This window comes from Schistocerca serialis, chromosome 6, assembly GCF_023864345.2.
Source record: "Schistocerca serialis cubense isolate TAMUIC-IGC-003099 chromosome 6, iqSchSeri2.2, whole genome shotgun sequence".
NCBI classification, from domain to species: Eukaryota; Metazoa; Arthropoda; class Insecta; order Orthoptera; family Acrididae; genus Schistocerca; species Schistocerca serialis.
Window position 1 is genome coordinate 528,404,853 of NC_064643.1, and position 24,417 is coordinate 528,429,269.

Here is a 24,417-nt window from a genome sequence, read left to right on the forward strand (position 1 = left end):
CAATAAATGCTACTGGTTAAAGCAATTTGTATTTTTAACTGATACTGTAACAGTCACTCAAGCATATCCTAAAATGCTTACCTTTAGTGATGGCACTTTAATTAATCAAAAGTACCACACTACTTGCCTCTTTTTGTGGGATGCTTTATTGCAAGAGTCTGCATTTATCAAACTATTTCCCACGTTTCTAGGCTTGCTTCAAGTACGGCTACACAATCTATTGGCGACAAAATCACTTGTGCACAACTTATAGTGAATAGTACTCACTACACATTTTTTAACACCAAATTTCTATGGAACAATTTCTGTATTTAAAAAGGCTGCACATTTAATGATTTTTATATACACAAATTATCACATAAGAGAAGAAAACTCCCACTGTGTAGAGGAAAGGTTGAAAAAAAAAAAATGTTCAAATGTGTGTGAAATCTTATGGGACTTAACTGCTAAGGTCATCTGTCCCTAAGCTTACACACTACTTAACCTAAAGTACCCTAAGGACAAACACACACACCCATGCCCAAGGGAGGACTCGAACCTCTGCCGGGACCAGCCACACAGTCCATGACTGCAGTGCCTTAGACCGCTCGGCTAATCCCGCGCGGCAGGAAATGTTGACCAAGAGAGAGGCACATAGAGGGACATCAAACATGACATATCAACTTCTCAAGTCATGCTCTTATTTTGAGTATATACAAACTCTGTGTCTGTGTGTGTGTGTTTATATATTAAAAAACTATGGTGTCAGCCACTTGTAAACGTATCTATTTATTGCTAAACATATCGCCCCTATACTCAGTATCTTTCCTCATACTATTGTTTGCAACAGTCCAATGTTTTTTCAATTATTATGCTGTGTTCAAGTGCAACAGTAACCGCAAGTTTCACCTCATAAATTCATTCAAACATACCTCAGTGACATTTGGACACTTAGTAGCAAATCTGGAAGGTAAGTTCTCCACTGGTTTCAGGACATTTGAGGTGATCCACTGTGTTTCACCAGCAGTAAGCTCGCCAAATGACTCAAGTTTTCTTAAATCTGATATAACATTGCAGCCAGTCCATTTGTCAGCTCCAGAGCTCGTATGCACTTTTGTCTCATCTAACATTCGACGTGCAACAGCTATGTGAAAATTTCTGTAAGACAAAGAGGTCATCTGCAATTAATTCAGTGTCAAAAAAAATATAGCAGCAGATACACAAACATAAATTTTGCAATGAAATAATGGATGAAGGACAGATATAAGATCAGGGTATAATGTCTTGTCTGTGATGAAGTCATTAAAGATGAAGCACAAGCCTAAGTTGGGAGAAAAATAGCTGTTGCCTTTTTAAAGGATATGTCTTGTGGTTCAGCTTAGATCATTTAGGGAACACCATACATGTGGATACCTGAAGACAGACTTGAAGCCTATTTCTCCAGAATGTCACTTCAGTGCTTTAAACACCACCCTATCTTACTCAGTGAAGTAACTTTTTGCAATTGCAGTAGGCTCAATAACTAAGAGCATACGAGGTCCAAAAATTTCTCCAGTTTGGTTTTGACAGATGTCATTTCTGTTTCTGAATGTTGGTACAATTAATATTTAAAAATACTTGAGAAACACAACTGATAAACATGGTATTGTTAAAGAACATAGTTCAAAATATTGCTACTTCAACTATCCTCAAGAGAAATTTTCATAAGCCTCCTGGAAGAATTCATGTTAAACAAATAAAGAAATTTAAAAACTAACTTCCAACTATTCCAAAGTAACTCAGTGATTTACTTAAAATTATCTCAGAGGAAATTCAACAAAAGCCATTCTGCATTAGAAATGAAGCTATTCCCATATTGTGAATGTGGTAGGGAAGCACTGAGAAAATATGAGTACAAAATAAAACTATATCAACCTACAGAAAATATATGTGGATACCTAGAGGAAACTGAGAAAGGAGGAGAAAGTTAGTTTGAGAAATTCTGCAATACTGGAATCTCAAATGTGTGGAAGAAAGTGAGAAGCTTCACAAAACCTCAACAACCCTATATACTGCTACATGCTACCATTCATGCTATGGAACAGATGCTAGAGAAGCAAATAACACCTCCAGTCTAGCATCCTACACGCACACAGGATCCAAATCCCATTATTCATTTTTTATAAAAGTACTGGTCCTAGTCCAGGTAATATCCACTGCAACATACATTCATTTCTACCAATGATACATTATTATGTATGTATACCAAAATATTAAGCTTCTGAAAACATGCAGGATAAGCTCTGCGTTCAAACAAGGGAAGAAACTTGATTTCGTGGTATCAATTGATCACCAACACTATATCACAATGTCCTAACAAAGTGATGGAACAGCTGATCAGATATCACTTGAATGATAATATTGTTATCAAGGTTTCAACAATGTGACTATCAGCACCCACACAAAACGTGAATTAAATGCTTAGTGAGATGAACAAAGTTTTTTCCTGGTGTAATCTTCATTGGACAATGGCCTTGGACACTTGAAAGACTGTCTGGAAATGACAATGAGACATTAAAATATATAATAAACATATGGGAGAGTGCATGCTGTTCAGGCATAACCACGAGCAACGGAACAAAGAGAAAGAACGCAAGACCAGAGAAGGCAGTGCGACGATGTCAGCCAATAGCCCACTGACAAGGACCCCGCAATGACAGTAGCGACCTCTGCGAGAAGTGAACATGAGCGCCACTCCTGCCAGCCTTGGTCGTACATTAATGGGAAGTATATGCAGACTATTAGCACAGCGTAGCAGAGTGTGCTACAACCACGGTTAGTAGTGATCCACAAACTGTGTAACAGACTTGCCTGACATTGTATATACCACAGGCCTCTGATTTATATTGCCTGTTGCCCAACACTTGCGACACTTATTCTAAACCCAAAGTTAAGTATTGTCAATCTGCTTTATTGAAATAAAACTACTAATGTTATTTGCTTAAATTATTGTATATCATTCCAAGAATGCAGATCCCATAGGCACCCTACACAAGACGAGTGGGCAAGACCCAACACATGCCTAAAATCTACATCTACGTCCACACTCTGTGAACCAATGTGAAATGCATGGCAGAGGGTACGTCCCACTGTACCAGTTACTATGGCTTTTTCTCATTCTACTCACATATGGAGTGCAGGAAAAATGATTATTTAAATGCCTCTGTGTGTGCTGTGATTAATCCAATATTATCCTCAGGATTCTTATGGGAGAGATACGTAGTGGGTTGTAGTGTATTCCTAGACTCATCATGTAAAGCCAGTGTTTGGAACTTTTTCAGTACACTTTCTTGGGATATTTTCTGTCTATCTTCAACAGCCTGCCAGTTCAGTTTTCTCAACCTCTCAGTGACTCTCTCCCATGGGTCAAACAAACTTGTGACCATTCGTGCTTCTCTTCTCTGTATATGTTCAATATTTCCTGTTAGTCCTCTTTGGTATGGGTCCCACATACTTGAGCAATATTCTAGGCTGGGTCGCACAAGTGATTTGTATTCCTTTGTAGACTTATTGCACTTCCCTAGAATTCTACCAATAAACCGAAGCCTGGTACCTGTCTAACCCACCACTGAGCCTATGTAATCATTCTACTTCATGTCCCTACTAAATGTTACATCCAAGTATTTGAATGAGTTTACAGATTCCAACTGTATCTCACTAATAGTAAACTGATGGAAAAAAATTGCAATACCAAGGAAGAGTTGTGAGACATAAAAGGCTGGCAGGCGTGTTTCTAAATCAGAAATATGATGTCTATTCAAATTCCGCACCAGTCGCATAAGAGTGGCGCTAACAGCACCACTAAGGGGGTGCAAATCAAGTTTGCTTTCAATATGCGCTTTAATGGTCGTGAGCATTAGTTACCTTTGAGATTGGACATGGTGAATTGATGGTGATTAAAAATGCCTGCAAGATGACAAAGACACCATTATTAACAATCCTCTGAGACTGAGTGGGATCATGTAATAAGGCTATGGGAACCTGGAAGTTCCTTCTGCGATACTGCAAAAAGACTTGGCAGGACTGTAGCCACTGTACATGATTGCTGGCTGTGTTGGCCACGAATATGTACAGTCACAAGGAGACTGAGCTCCAGACAACCACGTGGCATTACCGAGAGTGAAGACCATCATGTTTGGCATATGGCTCTGGCACATCTTACTGCATCTGTAACAGCAATCTGGGCAACTGTTGGCACCACAGTGACACAACGAACTGATACAAATCAGTTACTTCAAGCAAATCTTTGAGTCAGACACTCTGTAGCATGCATTCCACTGACCCAAAACCGCTGCAATCTGCAATGTCAGTGGTGTCACAGGAGAACTCATTGGAGGGCAAGGTGGTGTTTTCTGCCTCAGTGCCAGTGATGGCCCGCACTGCTTAGGAGGCGGCCAGTTGAGGGCGTACAATCAACCTGTCTGCAGGCTGGACACAATGGACTTTGGAGTTATGGTCTGGGTTACGATTTCATAAGACAGCAAGTGCACTCTTGTGGTTATCCCATGCACCCTGATGGAAATTTGTACATCATCCTGGCGATTCAACCTATTGTGCTACCATTCATGAACAGCATTCCAGGGGCTGTTTTTCCAATAGGATAAAGCTCGCCCACATACCGCCGTTGTAATCCAACGCACTCTACAGTGTGTTGACATGTTGCCTTCGCCTGCTTGATCACCAGTTCTGTCTCCAGTTGAGCACATACGGGACATGCCTGTATCGACTGACCAACTGCAACAGGCACAGAACTCCATTCCACAAACTGACATTTGGCACCTGTACAAAACAATGCATGCACGTTTGCATGCCTGCATTCAACATCTTGGCTGTTATGCTAGTTATTAACGTACTAGCATTTCACATTTGCAATAGCTTATCCTGTGATTACATTAAGGGCAGATGTAGGGCAAAATTGGAAAAAAAATCGATTTTCTTTTATTGTGTGATTTATTAGATTGATTCTTTACATTGCAAAATTTCATAATCAAATTCTGGCTAGAAATATGTTTTAAAAAGTTTGTTTCGGCACCTGCACATGGCATGCTCCCGCTTTATATGCTGTGATCCACACCTTCTCTACGCTATAAATTTGTTGTGCATTAATTTTTCATTCACACAATCGAAACAAACAATATTTGGGTCTATAAGGCTGTGAGAAAGGTTATTTTCACTTGTTCCTTTGCTTACAACCTGATTTTTTTGAATAGTAAGTGCTACAAATTTATTTGAGTTTTTAGTTTTGCATATATCAACCAGTTTTGTTCGAAATAGGTCATAACAATGGACACATATTCAAAGACGTGAGGAAATATCGAATTTCATGTGTAAAAGGTACAGAAAATTTAAATAACAGTGTTACAGATGCTGCTCGTAAGAGTGAAGAACAATTTTCGGCGAAGTCATTGAGTTCACTAATGAAGAGAATTAGTGGAAAGCCATATACCCACGAACATGATTTGCCACTTGCTGTTGTAGATGTTATAAAACCAACTTTCAGGTACCTAGCCAATCCTGAACTGCTGAAAAAATGTGTACATGGGAAAACACAGAATACAAATGAGAGTTACAATCACTTTATGTGGATGCGTTGTCCAAAAACAGTATTTGCGTCCATAATTGTTGCGAAGATAGCAGCATGTGATACCTGTCTAGTGTTCAATTTAGGTAGGATTAAGTGCCTGCAGAGAATAGGATTCCATCTATGCGCATTCACAGTGAAAATACTCGGTGTACAGTGAGGGCCGATACTGAATGGATTTATAGGTATAAAGTTTGATTTTTACTTTTTCACTTGATTTTCATCAGTGCCTTCTGCCTGGAGGTAAGTTGCAGCGTCTCAGCCACGTTGCCCAGAGCCAGATAGAACCACCCTGAAACTCACGTGCTGAACCATCAGTAGCTAAGCTCACACGTTGCTGATGAGGTAATGCTACCGAACTACGCGTCTTACGATCTGACCAACCAATAGGGAGGCTTGGAGGTGGTCAAGTGGGGATGGAACCGTGGCAGGCTGCCGGGAGCGGACACACTGTTCGCTCTCTTCTGCTGGCAGTTTACAAACCGATCAGATGTCCTCCTCACTTCCTCTCTCGGGCGGCTGACCATTCAGTCTCAGCTGCTTCTCCAGGCCTGTCTTTCTTTACAGCATTAAAGCTTCATACAGTTTAAACTATGTTTTATTCTTCACCTCAATGGCTGCCTACTGCTTTCCCCTCCTGGCCAATCCTGACGCATTAACAACTGGTGTCAGGAGTCGGATGGTTCACCATTAGGCCTGCCTCATTTGAAGTTAACTAGCTGTACTAATGAAGCTGCCAGCAATACTTCGCGCTTGACGTGCCAGATGCACCACGCGATAATAAGTGCACACATTCGTGGCATTGCCACGCAACTTTCCGCCTTATCGGCACCTTTTTCCAAGCAGCTGCCACAGCGAACTCCAGGCCTTGTGGCCGAGTGCCACACGTCACATCACCACCAGTCGCCGCATTGCTGCCGCCACAGGCGCCATTCTACGCTGCAGGAGGCCGCCTTCTGCATCGTGCCGTGGTACGGACACATGTTCCAGCCAACTAGCTGAGGCATGGCATCCGGCCGTCGACACTGCCGCTGTCTCTAGCCGCCTTTGCCCAGCGCACCACTGCCACAACTTCTGTAAGTTCATCGCTTCATTTTTCTATGCCGCCGCCTCCATGCTGTCAGCTACGCCGTCATCCAGTCCAATATAGGTCCTTTCTTTTCTTTCTGTGCACCAATTGTAAAAGTCTTCAGCAAGCACTAGGTGCCTTAACATTGTAACCATGCCTCAAACTTGTAGTACCGCTACTGACGAAGATAACTCCTCATCTATGGGAAAACAAGACCCAGTAGCTGCCCTCCAAGCAGCAATTGACAAATTACTATTACGGAAGATAGAATTAACAAAAGAATCCCAAAAATTGGCTCAAACCCAGTCTGCCAATTTAAGTGTGCCAGAAACACACCCTGCTACGCCGCAAATGACGGCTGCAAGCACCTCCAGTAGCATAATACCCCAGCCACACATTGCCACCTTGGCTAACAGTTTCCCTGCAGTTAATTTTATCCCGACACTTTCCAGGAAACCCAATGAACAGATAAACTCCTTTTTGCAAACTGTCTGAGATGTAGGCCGTGATTGCACTTGGCCAGACGTTTTCCTGGTGAATGTACTTGCCTTAAATTGTCAGGTGACACCCGTACCTATATTGAACCAGTGCATACCCTTAGGGACACTGCCTCTGGGTTGAAAGAAAGGTATTCGGACCAACGCAATGCCCGCTACTACAGGGATAAGTTATCCACCCTCTGCCAGAAGCAAGGAGAGGACGTAGAAGCATTTACTGACCAAATTTGTGCTGTGACTTGCCGCACTTACACACTGGGTTCCGATCCCGCACGTAAAGAAGTGTTAATCGAGCAAACAAAAGCCTGCTCGAATGACATATTTATACGTGCAATCGACCTGTACGTGGGAGGGGAGGTCAAAATAGCATCACCCCCCTCGTTGCATGATGCCACACGACTTGCGATGATGCGAGAGGAGGTAGCACATTTTGTTGCTAGTTCGGTGTACCCAGACGAACAGCCGTGCCCGATTTCCAAATACGAGCAGGCATGCCAACATTGCTGAAAGGCAGGCCATGTTGCCACGCAGTGCCGTCCACCTTACTGCTCTCAGTGTGAAATTACAGGGCACATTTAAGTAAAAACTGCCCGCAGAACTCGGGAAATGGTGGCCCCTTGTATAACAAGCAGAGGGAACAATTCACCAACAATCAAACCCGACCCCAAAGACAGCTAAGAAATGGTCGAGGGGCAAGTCACGCCGCCAGACCGCACCCCCTGTAAAATTTGTGCATCCAGTCCATCATGGTGTTGTAAATGAGATAGCGAGTATCTTCCCCCAGGGTAAAATTAGAGGAAAGAAGGTAAGAGTACTTATTGACACGAGAGCACAAACGAGTGTGTTATTCACAGGGCATGGGGATAGACAAGTGTTGAGTGACCAGATAATCGTACACGCTGGGCATCGCCAAGTTAAGTTGAGAATCGGAGCCAGCTACTACACTTATGACGCGGACGTAATTCGGAAACAAAGGTGATATCTCTATGTCACCCTGGGGAGCGATTTCCTTTACCACTACCAGAGTGTAGTCGATTACGAAATGCAAACCATCCGTCTCGGTGAGGAAACCCATCGTTTCGGCAGCCCCCACATCAATCCGTCGCAAGGAATTTGTGAAACGCAGCAGCTTGCACAGGTTCCTTCCGCGAAAACATGAGCGTTGCGTACAACTACCTCTGTTAGAATCAGCGGTGGCACGGGACGCATTCTCTGGTTTGGGGTCAAATCCCGAAAACTGCTGAGAACAGCCGTCTTGGTGGATCCAGTCCGTCAAAACAATGTCCTCAGCAGATTACAAGTCCATGTTAAATGCAGTTTAAAAACAGCAGAAATTCAGGGGAAGAAATTTTACATTCTTGTCTGTTTGGACAATTTTGGAATGAAGGAGGTAGAGATTCCTAGTGGCACCATTATAGCTAGCGGCCCTGTACAAGAGAAGCCAAAATCTAACCAAAAACACCGGCTCCCGGGACGTAACATATGTCATATCGCTCCCGTGCTCAAAGACAAATTTAAGGATAAGCTAGCTAGCTCATCTGCCTGTGGCTGACCAAAATAAATTGTACTCTGTCTTGGAAGAACACTCCTGGTTATTCGAGGAAAGGCGTTATCTGCCAGCTACTGACATTGTTTACCATGAAATTCTCACCGGAGATGCAAGGCTCATTGCACAGAAACCATATAGAATTCTGTACCACCTCCAGCCCATTGTGGAAGAAACTATCCAACAACAGCTAGAAGCAGGGATAATACAACCCTCCGCCAGTTCCTGGTTGTCCCCAATCATTGTGATCCCCAAGAAGTCAATCAACGGGGAGAAGACCTACCGTCTTTGCATTGATATGAGAGCAGTAAATAAGGTAACCACTCCAGATATTTACCCTCTCATCCGTACTGACGAGACACTAGACAGGTTAGGAAATTGTAAATATTTCACTACCCTTGACATGAAGAGGGGTACCACCAAATACCAATTGCACTACAGGACAGGCCAAAAACAGTGTTTGTAGTTCCGTCCAGTCTATATGAATTTCTGAGAATGCCATTCGGGTTGCGCAATGCGCCAGTCACTTTCCAAAGATTTGCCAACCTATTACTTAGAGGCCTGAAACCCACAATGTGCCTAGTCTATCTAGATGATATTATTGTTTTTTTCCAGGACCATAGATGAGCATGTTACCCGGTTATGCAATGTTTTATCTAGACTAAGAAGTGCTAATTTAAGCTAAAAAATAGAAAAATGCTTCTTAGCTGAGAGTCAAGTGCAGTACCCTAGGCACATTATTAGTGCTGATGGAGTAAAACCTGACCCCAGTCTAATTGAAGCAGTTAGAGCCTTTCCTTCCCCTAAGAATGTAAAAGAAATGCAAAGCTTTCTGGGACTCAGCTATTATTATAGGCGTTTTGTAAAGGACTATGCCGCAATATCTAAACTCCTTACCCACCTGTTGAAAAAAAATGTACCCTATCAATGGACCACCTAGTGTGAATATGCCGTGCAGCATCTCAGAGATGTTCTAACCAGTTCCCCCTTGTTGATCTATCCCAATGTCGAAAAACCATTCATTCTCTCATGTGATGCATCCGACCTTGCCATAGGAGCTGTTGTGAGTCAAATTATTGATGGCGAGGAAAGACCAATTGGTTACACGTCCGGTCAACTGAACCAGGTGGAAATTAACTACAATATGACAGAGAAAGAATTACTGGCACTAATGTTCGGAGTTAACTACTTTAGATGCTACCTTTACAGGAGAAAATTTACAATAGTAACAGATCATGCAGCAATGCAACGGCTATTAAATTTAAAAGACCCTAGCAGCCGTCTCACACGCTGAGCCCTGAAATTGAGTGAGTATGATCACCAAGTGCAACACAAAGCTGGAAGATTGCACCAGAATGCTGAAGCTCTTAGTAGAAAGGTGAGAGTATCTCAAACAGGCGATGTACTAATTGATGAATTAAAAGACTCCCAGGAAAATGATGCAAAATGTTGTCAGTGTCACTCTCATCCGGATTTTGTTACAGAGGATGGAATTCCATATTGTAAGACCCCCCTGGGCAAGCGTATAGTAATACCAAAGGCTTTGGAATCAAGAATTATTGTCCAGTGCCATAACAGTATCCAAGATTGCCACAGTGGACAAAGAGCCACAAACACCCGCATTTCAGCGAAATATTGGTGGGACAACAGTTGGCGAGATGTTGCTAAGTATATAAAAAAATTGCCTACCATGTGCCCAAAGAGCACCACCCCCATGATTCAAAATCCCCTTACAATCTCTTCCCGAGGCATCAAAACCTTTTCAGTTCGTTGCTTTAGACATGGTCGGCCACTTCCAGTAAGTACACAAGGAAGCAAATATATTCTATCTATTATTGATCACTTTTCCTGATACCTTATTTTGGTACCCATTGCTGACATGTCAACTGAAACCGTAGCACGAGCTTTTGTAAATCATCTTGTCCTTCCTTTCGGAATCCCTGACGCCATTATAACCGACCAAGGAACCAACTTTATGTCCGCCTTATTTATCCAAATTTGCAAATTGCTGAGAATTAAAAAATGGAGAACCACCTCTTTTCACCCTCAGGCAAATGGCTCCATTGAACGTGTTGAATGCACTGTGAAACAAATGCTTTCCTATTACGTTAACTCAACCCACAGCGACTGGCAAAGATACATTCCGTACGTGGCAAGTGCGTACGACAGCCATTTCCACGAAGCCACTGAACATACCCCTTATGAGATAGTGTTTGGCCGCTCTATGGAATCTCCCTTTGAGATCGATAAATTACCTCCGGGAATTGATCACACAGCCGTTAAGGGGCTATCCCGCCGCCTTAAGGACATTTGGAAGAAGGTACAAGGAAACAACCTCAAGGCAACCAGGAAGCAAATAGAAAGAAGAAATAAAAATGCCATTCTCCCCCCCAAACAAACCTGGTGATTTGGTTTTACTGAAAAAACCTAGTGTAAAGAAAGGAAGAGTGAAGAAACTTACCCCCCTGTATGACAGACCATATTCAATTATTCAGCTTACTTCCCCTGTTAATGCAGAACTACAACTGCCTGACCGCAAGGTGATTGTCCATTTTGACAGGTTAAAACCCTATACAGGAACTATGCCCCTCCACCACCTTCTGAGACAATCAGGTCCTGCTCCTCCTGTGAAGCGGAGAAAATGGAAAGTTCCCCTGCCCCCAGCTTGCCCCAGATACGGGCTCAGGTCGAAGCATCCTTAAGCTCTCAGATCTACAGACTAGAAAAGGATATGCTATTTTGTGCCTAAGAGAATCCTAGTTCAATCAACCAAAGGAGAAAGTAACAAGATTCGGGCAACCACCTTATTACTTTTTTTTTTTACCTCTACAATTTGTATTTTGTGCTCCCATACTATAATAACTAACGTGTTACCCTAGCATCCCCCTCTGAAAGAGCCTTCAGAGTTTTACCTGCCCAGCCTGTTCTGCAATGCTGGCCTAGTTCTAACCCCTAGTTTTACCTTGTATTTTACTTATTTTTGTGTTAGCAGAAGAGCCAACACCGTGTTATGAGTGGAGGCCGAAATGCACGGGTTTTAGCTCACGCAGGCTGGCGTGAGAAGGGAAGAACCATACTGACGTGAGGTCTGGAACATGACAAGGAATGAGAATTCAGAAAGCGGACGTAATTAGTTTTATACTTAACTTTAATCCATTAATGATAAACGTCGCTCTTGACGGTACATGATTCACAATATTATCTGTTCAGAATACATTCTTGAAGTAGTTATAGTAACTGAATATGGCACCTTGCTAGGTCGTAGCAAATGATGTAGCTGAAGGCTATGCTAAAATGTCGTCTCTGTAAATGAGAGTGTATGTAGACAGTGAACCATCGCTAGCAAAGTCGGCTGTACAACTGGGGCGAGTGCTAGGGAGTCTCTCTAGACTAGACCCGCCGTGTGGTGGCGCTCGGTCTGCAATCACTGATAGTGGTGACATGCGGGTCCGGTGTATACTAACGGACCGTGGCCGATTTAAAGGCTACCACCTAGCAAGTGTGGTGTCTGGCGGTGACACCACATTTATGTTATTTTTATTTATGTTATTTATGTGTTATGATATGCCTAGTGGTCGGACAGCAGCTCTGTGTTCAGTACCAATACAGTTAATGTTAAATAAGAATATTGTATGAAGGAGTGATAACATTATGTAATTTTCCTGTTTGAACACTGATACTGTGCAACTGTGAACATGTGCACTCTGCCTGTCAAAATCAGCTGTGTTGTCAACCAGGGAGCCGCACGTGCGGCGGCCATCATGTAGAAGGCCGGAGATACTCATCTGACACTGCGGTACCTCCCCGCCCCTCCACCAACCCGCACCGTCCCACTAACCGTGCCCAACTGTCGCCACCTAAGGCCCCCCACCCCCCTACTTCTCCTTACTTCCCCACTCTCCGCGTGCTGTACTTGCCACTGTTAAAAAGTGCAATATGCATACTAAAACTATCTTCGTTATCAATGGATAGCACTTTAACATAAAAAGGCACCACATTGTTTACGCAAAACCTACTTTAAACATAATTTCTTCTGTCCTTCCGCCTCACCGCCCGAGTAACTTCACCTCATAAATTTATTTGCATCCCCAAGCTGCTAACATGTCCACATGCATGGAGTGTATTAAGCGTTTAAAGATACCCTCTCCCAACTACTGCACAAGTATTTCCTATTTGATGTTATTATGCTATTTGCCTTATATTCAACTTTGTTGCAGAATTTTTGTATTATACTGTATTTCACTTTGGATCTCCTTTATTGAGAATGATTTTGTTTTGCCTTTCGAAAGAATGCATGAAGTTTACCTTACAAAAATCTTTCTCCAGTGTTACTTTTTACAATCCTATGCCATCGAACGTTTCATTTTGTTGTCAAACCTAGAATGTGGAGCCCTCCTTGCGTTGTCCATTCTATTTGTCTTTTCTTGTTCAATAGATTGTGATAGTTCGAATTCTCATCTACTTTTTGCAACTAACACTCCACTGTTCCACTGCTTTGCAGATGTGCTAAGTCTACTGTCATTTTAGACCTACTTATTTCCCTGTTTTCTTTCAAGCCGCCTAAGACTAAAAATGATTGCGAGTTTCTCACTCTCACGTCCGCTAATCTGACTACACCTCCAAGGGAAGTTTAGAAGCAAGTGAACTCCAGCTGATGGATTGTGAAGCAGAAACACACCTCAATAACAAAGCGCGCCGTTACAGTGGTGTCTTCCAGTGAAGCGACTTTTAGTTTGGTGGCGCTCTGCGGTTCCGAGCCTCCCCTGAAGTATAATACCACCCTTCCACCCTCTGTCTAGCCTCGCATACCTTAATAATCAACTACCTACTCTTTTCCACATGCATAAATGGCTTCACCATTCTGTGCTCATAACAGCCTATTCAACCCTTATTTGTCGTTTCATTGGTCAATACTATTCGCTACAAACACTAAATTCCTTTTTAATCTTACTAATTTTTATGGACTATGTCTACCACTGGTTAGTTACAACATCTAAGGTGTCGTTCACTCAAGACACGCTGCTCCTGGCTAGCTCAGCGTCACACCTACCTCGTCGCTGTCTCGCGCTCCACCCGTGCACACTGCGCTGTGACCTCAGCACTAATTTGAAACCTGCTTCTGTCGCCTCTGTCTGTTACTGTCTCCAGCCAGCTTCATAACGCTACCTGTTTTCCCAGTACAGAGTCTGATAAATTGTTTCACCACTTCACACGCCTTTTGTATGCTTAGCAGCTTTGAGCAATGTCCGACCCGCTATGCGCTGCCTGTTGATAGCCAGTTAATAATCGGTACCGATAACTTGTATTTTTCTTTTTTTCTTCTCTCCCCTTATGGTTTTATGTTAGGTTAAAGCATTTCATCATCTTCTTGCTGCCCAGAAACGCCCTTGCTATTTTCCATATGTTATTTCATGCATGTGTTTTTATAATTGATGCCATTTGTGTTGTATAATATCAACTTGTATTTTATATTGCTAACCCCAGTATGTAAAGGCCCACCACAGCCCTGGATTTTAGATGTACTGCACTATGCCAATCCTCCTATTTTGTAAGACTCCCTCTACAGTCATGTTATCCGACTTTACGAGTTACCGATTCCGGAATCCTATTATGCGCCATGTTCGTGCCCAGAGCTGGACTGGTATGTTTAGAAGTGAGTGAAGAACCCCATTTACATGAAATATCCATTGGAGATGAGTTGAATGCATCCCTGAAGTTGAGAAGAAGTACACAACCCTCTCGCTGTAGAGCGGTAAGCGAGATAGATTTTGTGGTAGGAGAGATACGATTAAGTTTCACCCAAGTATATGAAGAATAGTAGTTAGCACCCCATGTGTGTGTTGCACATTTAAGAGTTCACCCAGACGAATTTAGGTTTTGTTATTATTCCCCCTACTTCTTATGAAGTAATTGATTGACGAGGTGAAGTTGTTACGAGCGAGCATGAAAATCGACACTGCTATCTTTTGGGTACAGTGCCCTACGGTGTGTTTAGGAAGTGAGAGTCACACGTTTGTTTATTATTCAAACAAACACATCCATGATGTTCCAAGATGGAAGCTCCCACTGAAATAAACATTTTTTTGTGGATGATTAGCGCCCATGACGTGACGTCGTCGCCCAAGCACGGTAACGCGCTTTCTTGTTGAAGATTGTACTACTACACTATAGTAGTTTATTATACTTTATTGCGGTAGTTCATGTCCCTATTTTTCATAGTTCACCCTGTTACTTTGGGGATTTTAGGTTTGAAGTAATTAGCGCATCCCCCCCCCCCCCCCGCATGTATTTGCCCTATGTCTTCCTAGCCCATGCTTTCCACTGGGTTCCAGCCGTTGCTTTGAGCTGCTCGTTTCCACCTCAACAATTACTTTCTACCTCCTCCAGGACCGTGTACCTTACGCGTTGCCCCCTCCTGCTGTCCCCGAACAGCAACCTCCTGGGGAATACCATGCTTAAGCAAGAAATGGGAGCAAGAGTGTTCCTTGCTGCCCCCATACTGTAGTAGTCAGTAAAAGATAGTAGTGAGTAGAAAAGAATAGGAAATAAGTAAAATCTACCCGAAAGGAAAGGCATGGCCCTCCTTTAGATGTAAGCAACAAAATATGCATGTGAAGTGCTCCACCAGTCTTAACCCCTTCCTCCACCCCCTTGTGATTTGTGCATCATCCCTTCCGAAACCCCTGCTTATACGCTTTGGCAGGAGTTGCAGTGCATCAAAGCGCGCTGCTGCCTGCCGCAGTCAGCAATTTCCGCCGCCGCCACTGTCAACAGCTGATCGTCGGAACCAGCGCGCTACTCGCAGTGTCCCACCACACGCCACACCATCCACCATCATCCAAATTTTGTCAAGCAAGCATTTATCATCTAATTATCATCATTTTTAATACAAATATAACATGAAAAAGCAAATAATCAAGATGTATTGTTAAAATTATGTAAGGCCATCCTCTGCAGGAGCCCCTTAGTAATTGTCAATCTACCATCCCCCCCCCCCTCTCCCTCCCATGCCTCACTCCTGACGACAGGTGAAGGGTGTACAGTGAGGGTCGATACTGAATGGATTCATTAGTATAAAGATTGATTTTTATTTCTTCACTTGATGTTCATCAGTGCCTTCTGCCTGGCAGTAAGTTGCAGCGTCACAGTCACGTTGCCCAGAACTGGATAGAACCACCCTGAAACTCACATGTTGAACCATCAGCAGCTAAACTCACGTGATGCTGACGAGGTAACGCTACCGAACTACGCGTCTTACGATCTGACCGACCAATAATGAGGCTTGCATGTGGTCAAGTAGGGGTGGAATTGCGGCCGGCTGCTGGGAGCGGTCACAACGTTCGCTCTCTTCTGCTGGCAGCTTCCAAACCGATCGGATGCCCTCCTCACCTGCTCTCTTGGGCGGCTGCCCATTCAGTCTCGGTGGCTTCTCCAGGCCTGCCTTTCTTTACAGCATTAAAACTTCATACAGTTTAAACTATGTTTTATTCTTCACCTCAATAGGTGCCTACTGCTTTCCCCTCCTGGCCAATCCTGACACATTAACATCGGAAGCATCAATGAAGTGCGACTGGACAAAGCTCAATCAGTAGAAGAAAAAATGCAAAAGATGGTTAGGCAACGGAGTCAGGGGAAGAGATTACTCCAGGAAGATGAGGAAGGGAATAAATATTATATATATGGACAGCATTAATCACAAGAGGTACAGCAGTACTGTCAACAACTGAAATAAAAACTTTAAATGCGAATAACCGTAAACTGACTTTTTTGAGCTATAGCGTACATTTTCGAAGGAACTGTCAAGCTAACGTCCCTAAATTTGGCATAGTTCTTAAGAATTACTGAACAATCCTGGGCAGCAATTCTCCAATATCTTCTCTCTGAGAAAAGTTGTACTTTAAAATTTGAGAAAATGCAATGCAGGGTAACACTAAACTGTAAAATTAATTTCAAAGCAATTATGATCTTAAACACGTATCTATTCCACACATCTTATTAGCCTCTTATGCAAGTGTAAACTGTGAATTCCTGTTTTACTGCTTGATTAGTTTACGAGAAAAGGTACAGTGCAGAAACAATGGTAATTAAAAATTCATACCCTTATAAAATGTATGTCGTTGCACATTTTCAAATAAAAATTGCACAGAATATCAAGCTTTATATTGTACATAACAGTCTCAAGTTTGACTATTTTAGCTGTAATACTTTTTGAGATACATATGTTTAAGTACAAGAATGGACAAACCATGTCGGTCCTTAAACTGGGATTTTGCAATGCTAATCACTTAAATAAGTTACCTAGACAAATGTATGCACAAAATTTCATTACTCTACATAATTATTTTTTGGTGTTGAGATTGTTTTTCCATCAGTGTATATTCGTAGGAGACTATGTTTTTTTCGTTTTATGAAGTGCACAATTTTACATTTTTGAATGTGAAAAGCAAGTTGGCAATCATTGCTCCACTTTGAAATCTTATCGAAGTCTGACTGAATATTTGTACAGCTTCATAAAGACTGTACTTCATTGTAGATAACTGCATCATCTGCAAGAAGTCTGATTTTAGTATTAATACTACCTGCAAGATCATTAATATATAACATGAATAACAATGGGCTCAACACACTTTCCTGGTGTACACTTGATGTTACTTCTACAACTGCCAATGACCCTCCATCCAAGATAATATGCTGTGTCCACCTATCAAGAAATCCTCAACCTAGCCACATATTTCATCTGCTAATCCATATGATCACACTTTTGATAACAAGTGTAGATGTGGTACTCAGCCAAATGTTTTTGGAAATTGAGAAATACAGCATTTACATGACTGCCTTGATCCACAGCTTTCAGATCATCATGTGAGAAAAGTGCAAGTTGTGCTTCACATAATCTATGTTTTCAGATTCCATGCTGGTTGACATATAGGGGGTCATTCTGTTCAAGATACCTCATTGTCCTAAGATTCCACAACAAACAGATGTCAAGGATTTTGGTGGAGCACTTTCACTACACTTCTTATAGACGGGTGTGACCCACGCTTTCTTCCAAATACTGGGGGTCAGATTTTTGTTCGAGGGGTCTACAATAGATTATAGTTAACAGAGGAGCTAAAACGAATTGGTTGTAGAATCTCACAGAGATTTCATCAAGCCCTACAGCTTTGTTCAATTTTAATGATCTCAGCTGTTGCTCTCACTCATCTTTCTATTGGTACAAGATTTAAAATGGGGCAATACTCCTGGACTTTTCTTTGTGAAGGAACATTTGAAAACAGAGTTAATCAATTCTGCTTTTGTTTTACTACTCTCAATTTCATTTCCTGTCTCGTCCATGAGTAACTGAACACTAACTTCGGTGCCACTAACAGCCTTTAAATACGAGCAGAATTTCTTTGGGTTTTGCGAACAATCATTTGACACTGTTCTACTACGATAGTCATTGATGGCTTCATGCATTGCTCTCTTGATGGATGATGATTTCACTCAGAATCTCTCTATTGATAGCCCTACGCTTTGTTTTATGCCTATTATGCAGTAGTCTCTGTTTCTTTAGAATTTTTTTTTTTTTTTTTTTTTTTTTTTTTTTTTGTTATAGTGATTGCACACCGTGGAGGATCTGTTCTACTGTACCTATCTATCCAGTGCATGGTTAACTATTCTTTTGAACTTGAGCCATAGTTCCTCTGCATGCTCCTGTTCTGACAAGGGAAACTCCCCATCCCAACACCTTCAGATTTAGTGGTAAGAGGGCCCAGTGGACAACCTGTCAAAAACTGAACACAGATCAAGCATGAAAACAGGAAGAAGGTGTACTAATAATCATCTTGTGGTGTTGCAATTCTTCTTGTTATGTCCGTGGTTGCTACGAAAGAGAAAGAGGGAATCCGCCTTATGCAAGACACCTTTTTTTCTGTTTTGTTTCACCCAGACATGTTTCAGCACTTTGTGTGCTATCTTCAGTGAGTTATTTTTTATTTTTTAACTGTAAAATTGTTGTTACATATTAACATTTAGCAAAACTTTTGGTACATAATATTTACAATTGTGAATGAATAATTGTTGTAAAATATTATACTTAATTTGTTCATAGTTCACAGTTGAGATATGCATTAACGACCTGATACATTATGTGTTGTTTATAAAGTTATGTCAAAGTTCTATCACGTGGATATCTGAAGTCATGTGGATAAAGCAAGAAATCCGTTCTTTGTATTCCAAAAAAAAGGCTCTGAATATTGAACTATACAGATTATATAGAACTAGCAAATCACATCAAGTATCCACCATTTTTTGATGAATTAATCTACAGGGTTAGAACATACACATCTACCGTAGGTAGAGAACAGACAATCCAACAAAAGAAACTCACCAAAATGGTAAACCACACGAACACCTACCAATCTCACCACCAATACAACAAGCATACCTTTTACAAAAGAGTGATTAATCTAACAGACATAAAATTATTTGAACAAGAAAGTAGCCTACTTGAAAATAGTCCCAAACACAACATAAACACAATGGTGTCACACAGGACAATAGAAATCTTCATAAGAAACTGGACACATCATAAAGCAACAATAAAAATAAATACACTTGAATTCAATGCAATTCTAACAAGAGAACTAATTGCTGAGAAATAAGATGATAAACATAATCAAAGAGAACAAAACCACCATAAAAGAAAACACAAGGACTGCAGAAGAAAAAACACACAGAAAACAACAGAACAAATTCCCACAAGAAAATGCCATCATCACAAAAACCGACAAGGGCAAATCAATAGTAGTCATAAACAAACATGCATACATTGACAAAACATTAGAATTCATCCAAAGCAACAACACCACAGAATTAAGAATTGATCCAACAAACTGATACCAAAGTAAGTTACAGAAAACCCTGAAAAACATAGAACAATTTTCACAGAAACACAGATTAAAAGAATGATACAGAAAAATCCCAAGGGTCCCTCCCTAAAATCATTGCCTAAAGTACACAAACCCGGAATACCTATATGTCCATTGATAAACTTTACCAAAGCACCAACATACCACTTAGCCAAACACACACACACTCTGCTACAGACAGTATACAAATATACTGAAAACAGAAGTCTAAAGAACTTAAGTGACTTAATAGAAAAAATAAGAAATGAAAACATACCAAACACACTGATTCCATTTAACATAATTTCCATGTACACACACATCCCAACAGAAGAAACCATCAACATCATAAAAAAAACTCCAACTACAAGGAAATATATCCACAACAAACATACAGGAAATATCAGCCACACTCAGGCTCATCACAGAGTAAAACTGCTTCACATTCAACAACAGATTTTACTCTCAACAAGATGGACTACGCATGGGATCCCCAATCAGTGGCCTCCTAGCTGACATTTTCCTCAATCAGAAAAACAAATCTTTGACAAAATAGTAATACCAAAACAGCACAAATTAATATAATGGTACAGATATGTAGATGACATAATTTGCTTAATAGATGAACCACAGCCTCACATAAAAGAACTTCATGGCAACATAAACTCCATCCTCCCACAAATACATTTCACCATTCAAACACAAACAGATAAAAAAACTTAAATTTCTTAGAAACAACAAACTTGATTTCACAATCTACAGAAAACCCACAATCACCAGCACCATTATTCATAACCAATCCAATCACCCCATAACTCACAAAGAAGCCAGCTTCAGATATTTACTACAAAGGCTCAACAAAACACCAATGAACAAAAATAATTACATACAAGAACTGAACAAAATAAAACAAATTGCACAGGAGAATGGATACGATGCAAAGAGAGCAGACAAAATAAACCACAAAATACAAAAACAAACACCACATAACCATGAAACACATACACAAACAAATACAACACAACACACAACAAATCAGCAGACAGTAAGCAACAAATGGCATATAATGACTTGCAACAACAGTCTCATACAGGGTGAGTAATATACTAAAGAAACAAGGACTCAACATAGAATGCAGAACAACACAATACAAAGCAGACTTGGAAGAAATACCACCAACACTGACAAATACAGCCAGTTTGGCATATACCAACTTAACTTACTTGCAACTGCTGTCAATCTGTATATGTGGGCCAAACATGCAGGAATTTCAGAACCAGGTACACAGAACACCTCAGAGCACTGAAAAGCAATAGCTCACACTCAACATTTGCAGACCACCTGGTAGCACACAATCACCACCAAACAAACATTGAAACTGATTCACACAACCTTAAAACTAGTAGCAGCTTATAATAAAAATTAGCTATAGAAAAAAACCATCAAATCCAAAAATCAATAGCCCAAGGAAACAAAGTACTCAATGAATATACATCACTGTGCAATAAAACCCTCTTCGCCACAATAGAAGAACTATACAAATAACGCCCACAACAAAACTACTCATGGAGGGGGGATTTCTTTCTCCCTCTCCCTCTCTCTCTTTTTCGCTCTCTGCCCCAGTCCTGAACACACAAACAAACACAAACACACACACACACACACACACACACACACACACACACACACACACACACACACAAACAAACCAGACACAAAATACACTTCAAACTCGCGTGCCTCACCCAGCCAAATGCACTACGAAACAAATGAATACAACACAGCCACAACAACTCGTAATGGTGACAAAAACGTTGCCTATGTTTTGAAAAATCGGAGAAAGGCAGTGTCAAGCAACTGTAGGTCACGAAATCTGCATATTCACTTCGCTAACATCTTATGAGAAAGCACCACAATATCAATACACATGAAAAACATGATATATACTCATTTCCATTTTTAAATGCATGATAAACAGAAAAATAAAAATTACGTTTTGCTGTTTGCAGATGAGAAGTTGTAGATAGTGTAACAGAATAGATACCAAAATAAATGTCCAATATTATCTTGTAAGGTATGTAAACTAATGCATACATCCACTCTTTTTGCCAATTAAGCTATAAATAGAATTTTGACATAATTTTATAAACAACACATAGTGTATCAGGTTGTTAATACATATCTCATCTGTGAACTATGAACAAATGATGCATATTATTTTACAACAATTATTCATTCACAATTGTAAATATTATGTACCAAAAGTTTTGCTAAATGTTAATATGCAACAACAATTTTACAGCTAGAAAATAAAAAATAGCCCACTGAAGATGGCACAAAAAGTGCTGAAACATGTCTGGGTGAAACAAAACAGGAGAAAAAGGTGTCTTGCATAAGATGGAAGTCCTCTTCCTGTAAGGTGTACTAAACTGTGGGAAAAAAAATTAGGAACAGTGAATGGTCCAAGGACAAGAAGTGCAATATAGTGCAGCCTGAAAGAGCAACAGTGTCATGGTTAAGTGGTTACGGTGTTGGAGTGCCAAACGAGCGAGTCATGTTTATACCTACCTCATGCCAGTTCTTCATCTTCTTCTCCCCCCCCCCCCTCCACTGGCCCACTGTTTGCTGTGTTCAAATGTGCGTGTGTCATGGCGTAGCATCCATTTGCAAAAGCGAGGTGTAAGAAAGAACCTATTATGACAGTTGATTCTGCACAGCTACTCTATTAGCAGCCAAAAGGAAGTGGCTTTCGAATGGGAACCACAAATGTTTGAAGACAAGGCAACAAGTCAACCGAATCCTCCACCAGAAAACACTTCTGGTATGTCATACATAGCACTAGTGACCATATATGTGTCATATGATAGAATTCTCTTCCCGCACTCTTAATTTGAAGGCCTGGTGAGTGGATGAGATATGCCTCCTTGCCTGATTTAGTTGTTCGTATGAATGTGAATGTAATCACTCCCAAGGAAATGATGAAAACATAATAGCTTGTCACATGAGCTGCAACAAATGCACACAACAGTTTCACAATCACACAGTTTTTCAGTGCTCTGTCAAAACATACATATTTAATGTTTTTGAAGTTGAGTTCCATTTTGGAAGTTTCGACTCTTGAATTCCTTTGCTGAAACATAGTTCACATCCATTTATTTGTTGTTTTCATTTCTGTAAGAAATCTATGCGGTATCTCGCCTGCTCTCACTATTGATCACGTTTACTTGTGATAGTAACATATTCTTACCACATGAATCATATTCTATGACCAATGTATAGTTTGGCAACTGCCAAGACCACAGAAAGAGAAAAGACATTTCAATGACCAGATGTACAGTTCATAAAGTTGTGGGGGGGAAAAAAAAAATTAAATGGCACGACGGAGTTTTCAACACGGTTCATCCGCTTTACAGTCCAACCCTGTGAGCACTCAACCACAACACTGTGACTGTTAAATTTCATTCAATATTTGGATCGTTCACTGTTCCTATTTTTTTTCCTTCTTCTTCACAGTTCAGTACACATTCTTCCTGTTTTCATGCTTGATCTGTGTTCAGTTTCTGATAGGCTATCCACAGGGCCATCTTACCACTAATCTGAGGGGGGTGTGATGGGGAGTTTCCCTTGTGAGCTAAAAGTTTCAAGTTCCTCATTGAGATGTGACACTCTGCTTCTCTGTCTAGTTTGCTGAACACAACTCTTTCTGCTTGTTTTAGTTGCCCTCAGTGATTTGGGATCGATTGTTGCCATAACAGCCCCTAGGTCAATGATGCCAGTTTTGATTTGGACTGCCTCAAAGAAGTCAGGTTTGTTTGTTACCATTAGATCTAATATATTTCCATCATGAGTGGGGTCCTGAACTATCTGTTCCAGGTAGTCTTTGGCAAAGGCATTTAGTACCACCAAACAGAATGTCTTGTCATGCCTACCACTAACAAAACTAATTTTCCCAATTGATTGTTGGATGATTAAAGTCTTCACCAATGATTACAGTATGACTAGGGAACTTACATACAAGGATCTGAAGTTTTCTCTGAAGTTTTTGATTGCATCAGGTGGAGAGTCTGGTGGTTGGTTAGAAGGACCCTACAATAATTATACGCCTGCCCTCGATACTGAGTCTTGCCCAAACAATATCATGCGCAGTTTCAATTTCTATCTCAATGTATTTGGGTTTCGTGTCTACTGTGACCAATACACCACCAGCCTATTCTTTAGATGTACAATTAAATTTTTCCAAAACCTCACTGCTATCAATTTCAGGATCCTACCAGCTTTCTGTACCTAGTATTATTTGAGCTTCAATGGTTTTCAGGAGCTCTTCGAACTTGGTACTACATTCCGAATGCTTCGGCAGTTTACTACTACAATTTTGATACTCTCGCCAATAGGGGAGGCATTCCTTTGGATCTTACACTTACATTTCTGTGTCTCCTACAGCTATCATTACCTGGACTGGATGGAGAGTCACCTAACCTGAAAAACCGTTGTGTGTACCCCATACACAGTAAGCTACTGGGATACCAGCCTCTGGTGTATAGTGCACACCTAACCCGTTTAGGGGGATCCTACAGCTCTCAACCCTATGGTTCAAGTCCAGGAAGTCACAGTCTAGCTTGTCACAGAATCTTCTAACTCTCTTGTTCAACCCTTCCACTCGACTCAGAACCGAGGGGCCACGATCAGTTCTGGGAATGATACTGCAAACTGGGATCTTTGTTGAAACTTCACATGCAAGAATGGTCTTCTAAATCTTCTCTGATAGAACCTAAAACAATCAAAGTATGACCTCAGAGCCGAGACAACAGGTGTTG

General features: G+C 41.1%; 1 protein-coding gene across 1 annotated transcript in view; it reads right to left on the reverse strand.

Moving 5' to 3' along the window:
• The window catches only part of LOC126484437 (mitotic checkpoint serine/threonine-protein kinase BUB1-like), a 220,226-nt gene that overhangs the window by 167,156 nt on the left and 28,653 nt on the right, over nt 1-24,417 (reverse strand). The window contains exon 4 of the mRNA XM_050107954.1: nt 912-1,137. Within this exon, the coding sequence (XP_049963911.1) occupies nt 912-1,137 (226 nt within the window). The remainder of the gene's footprint in view (nt 1-911; nt 1,138-24,417) is intronic.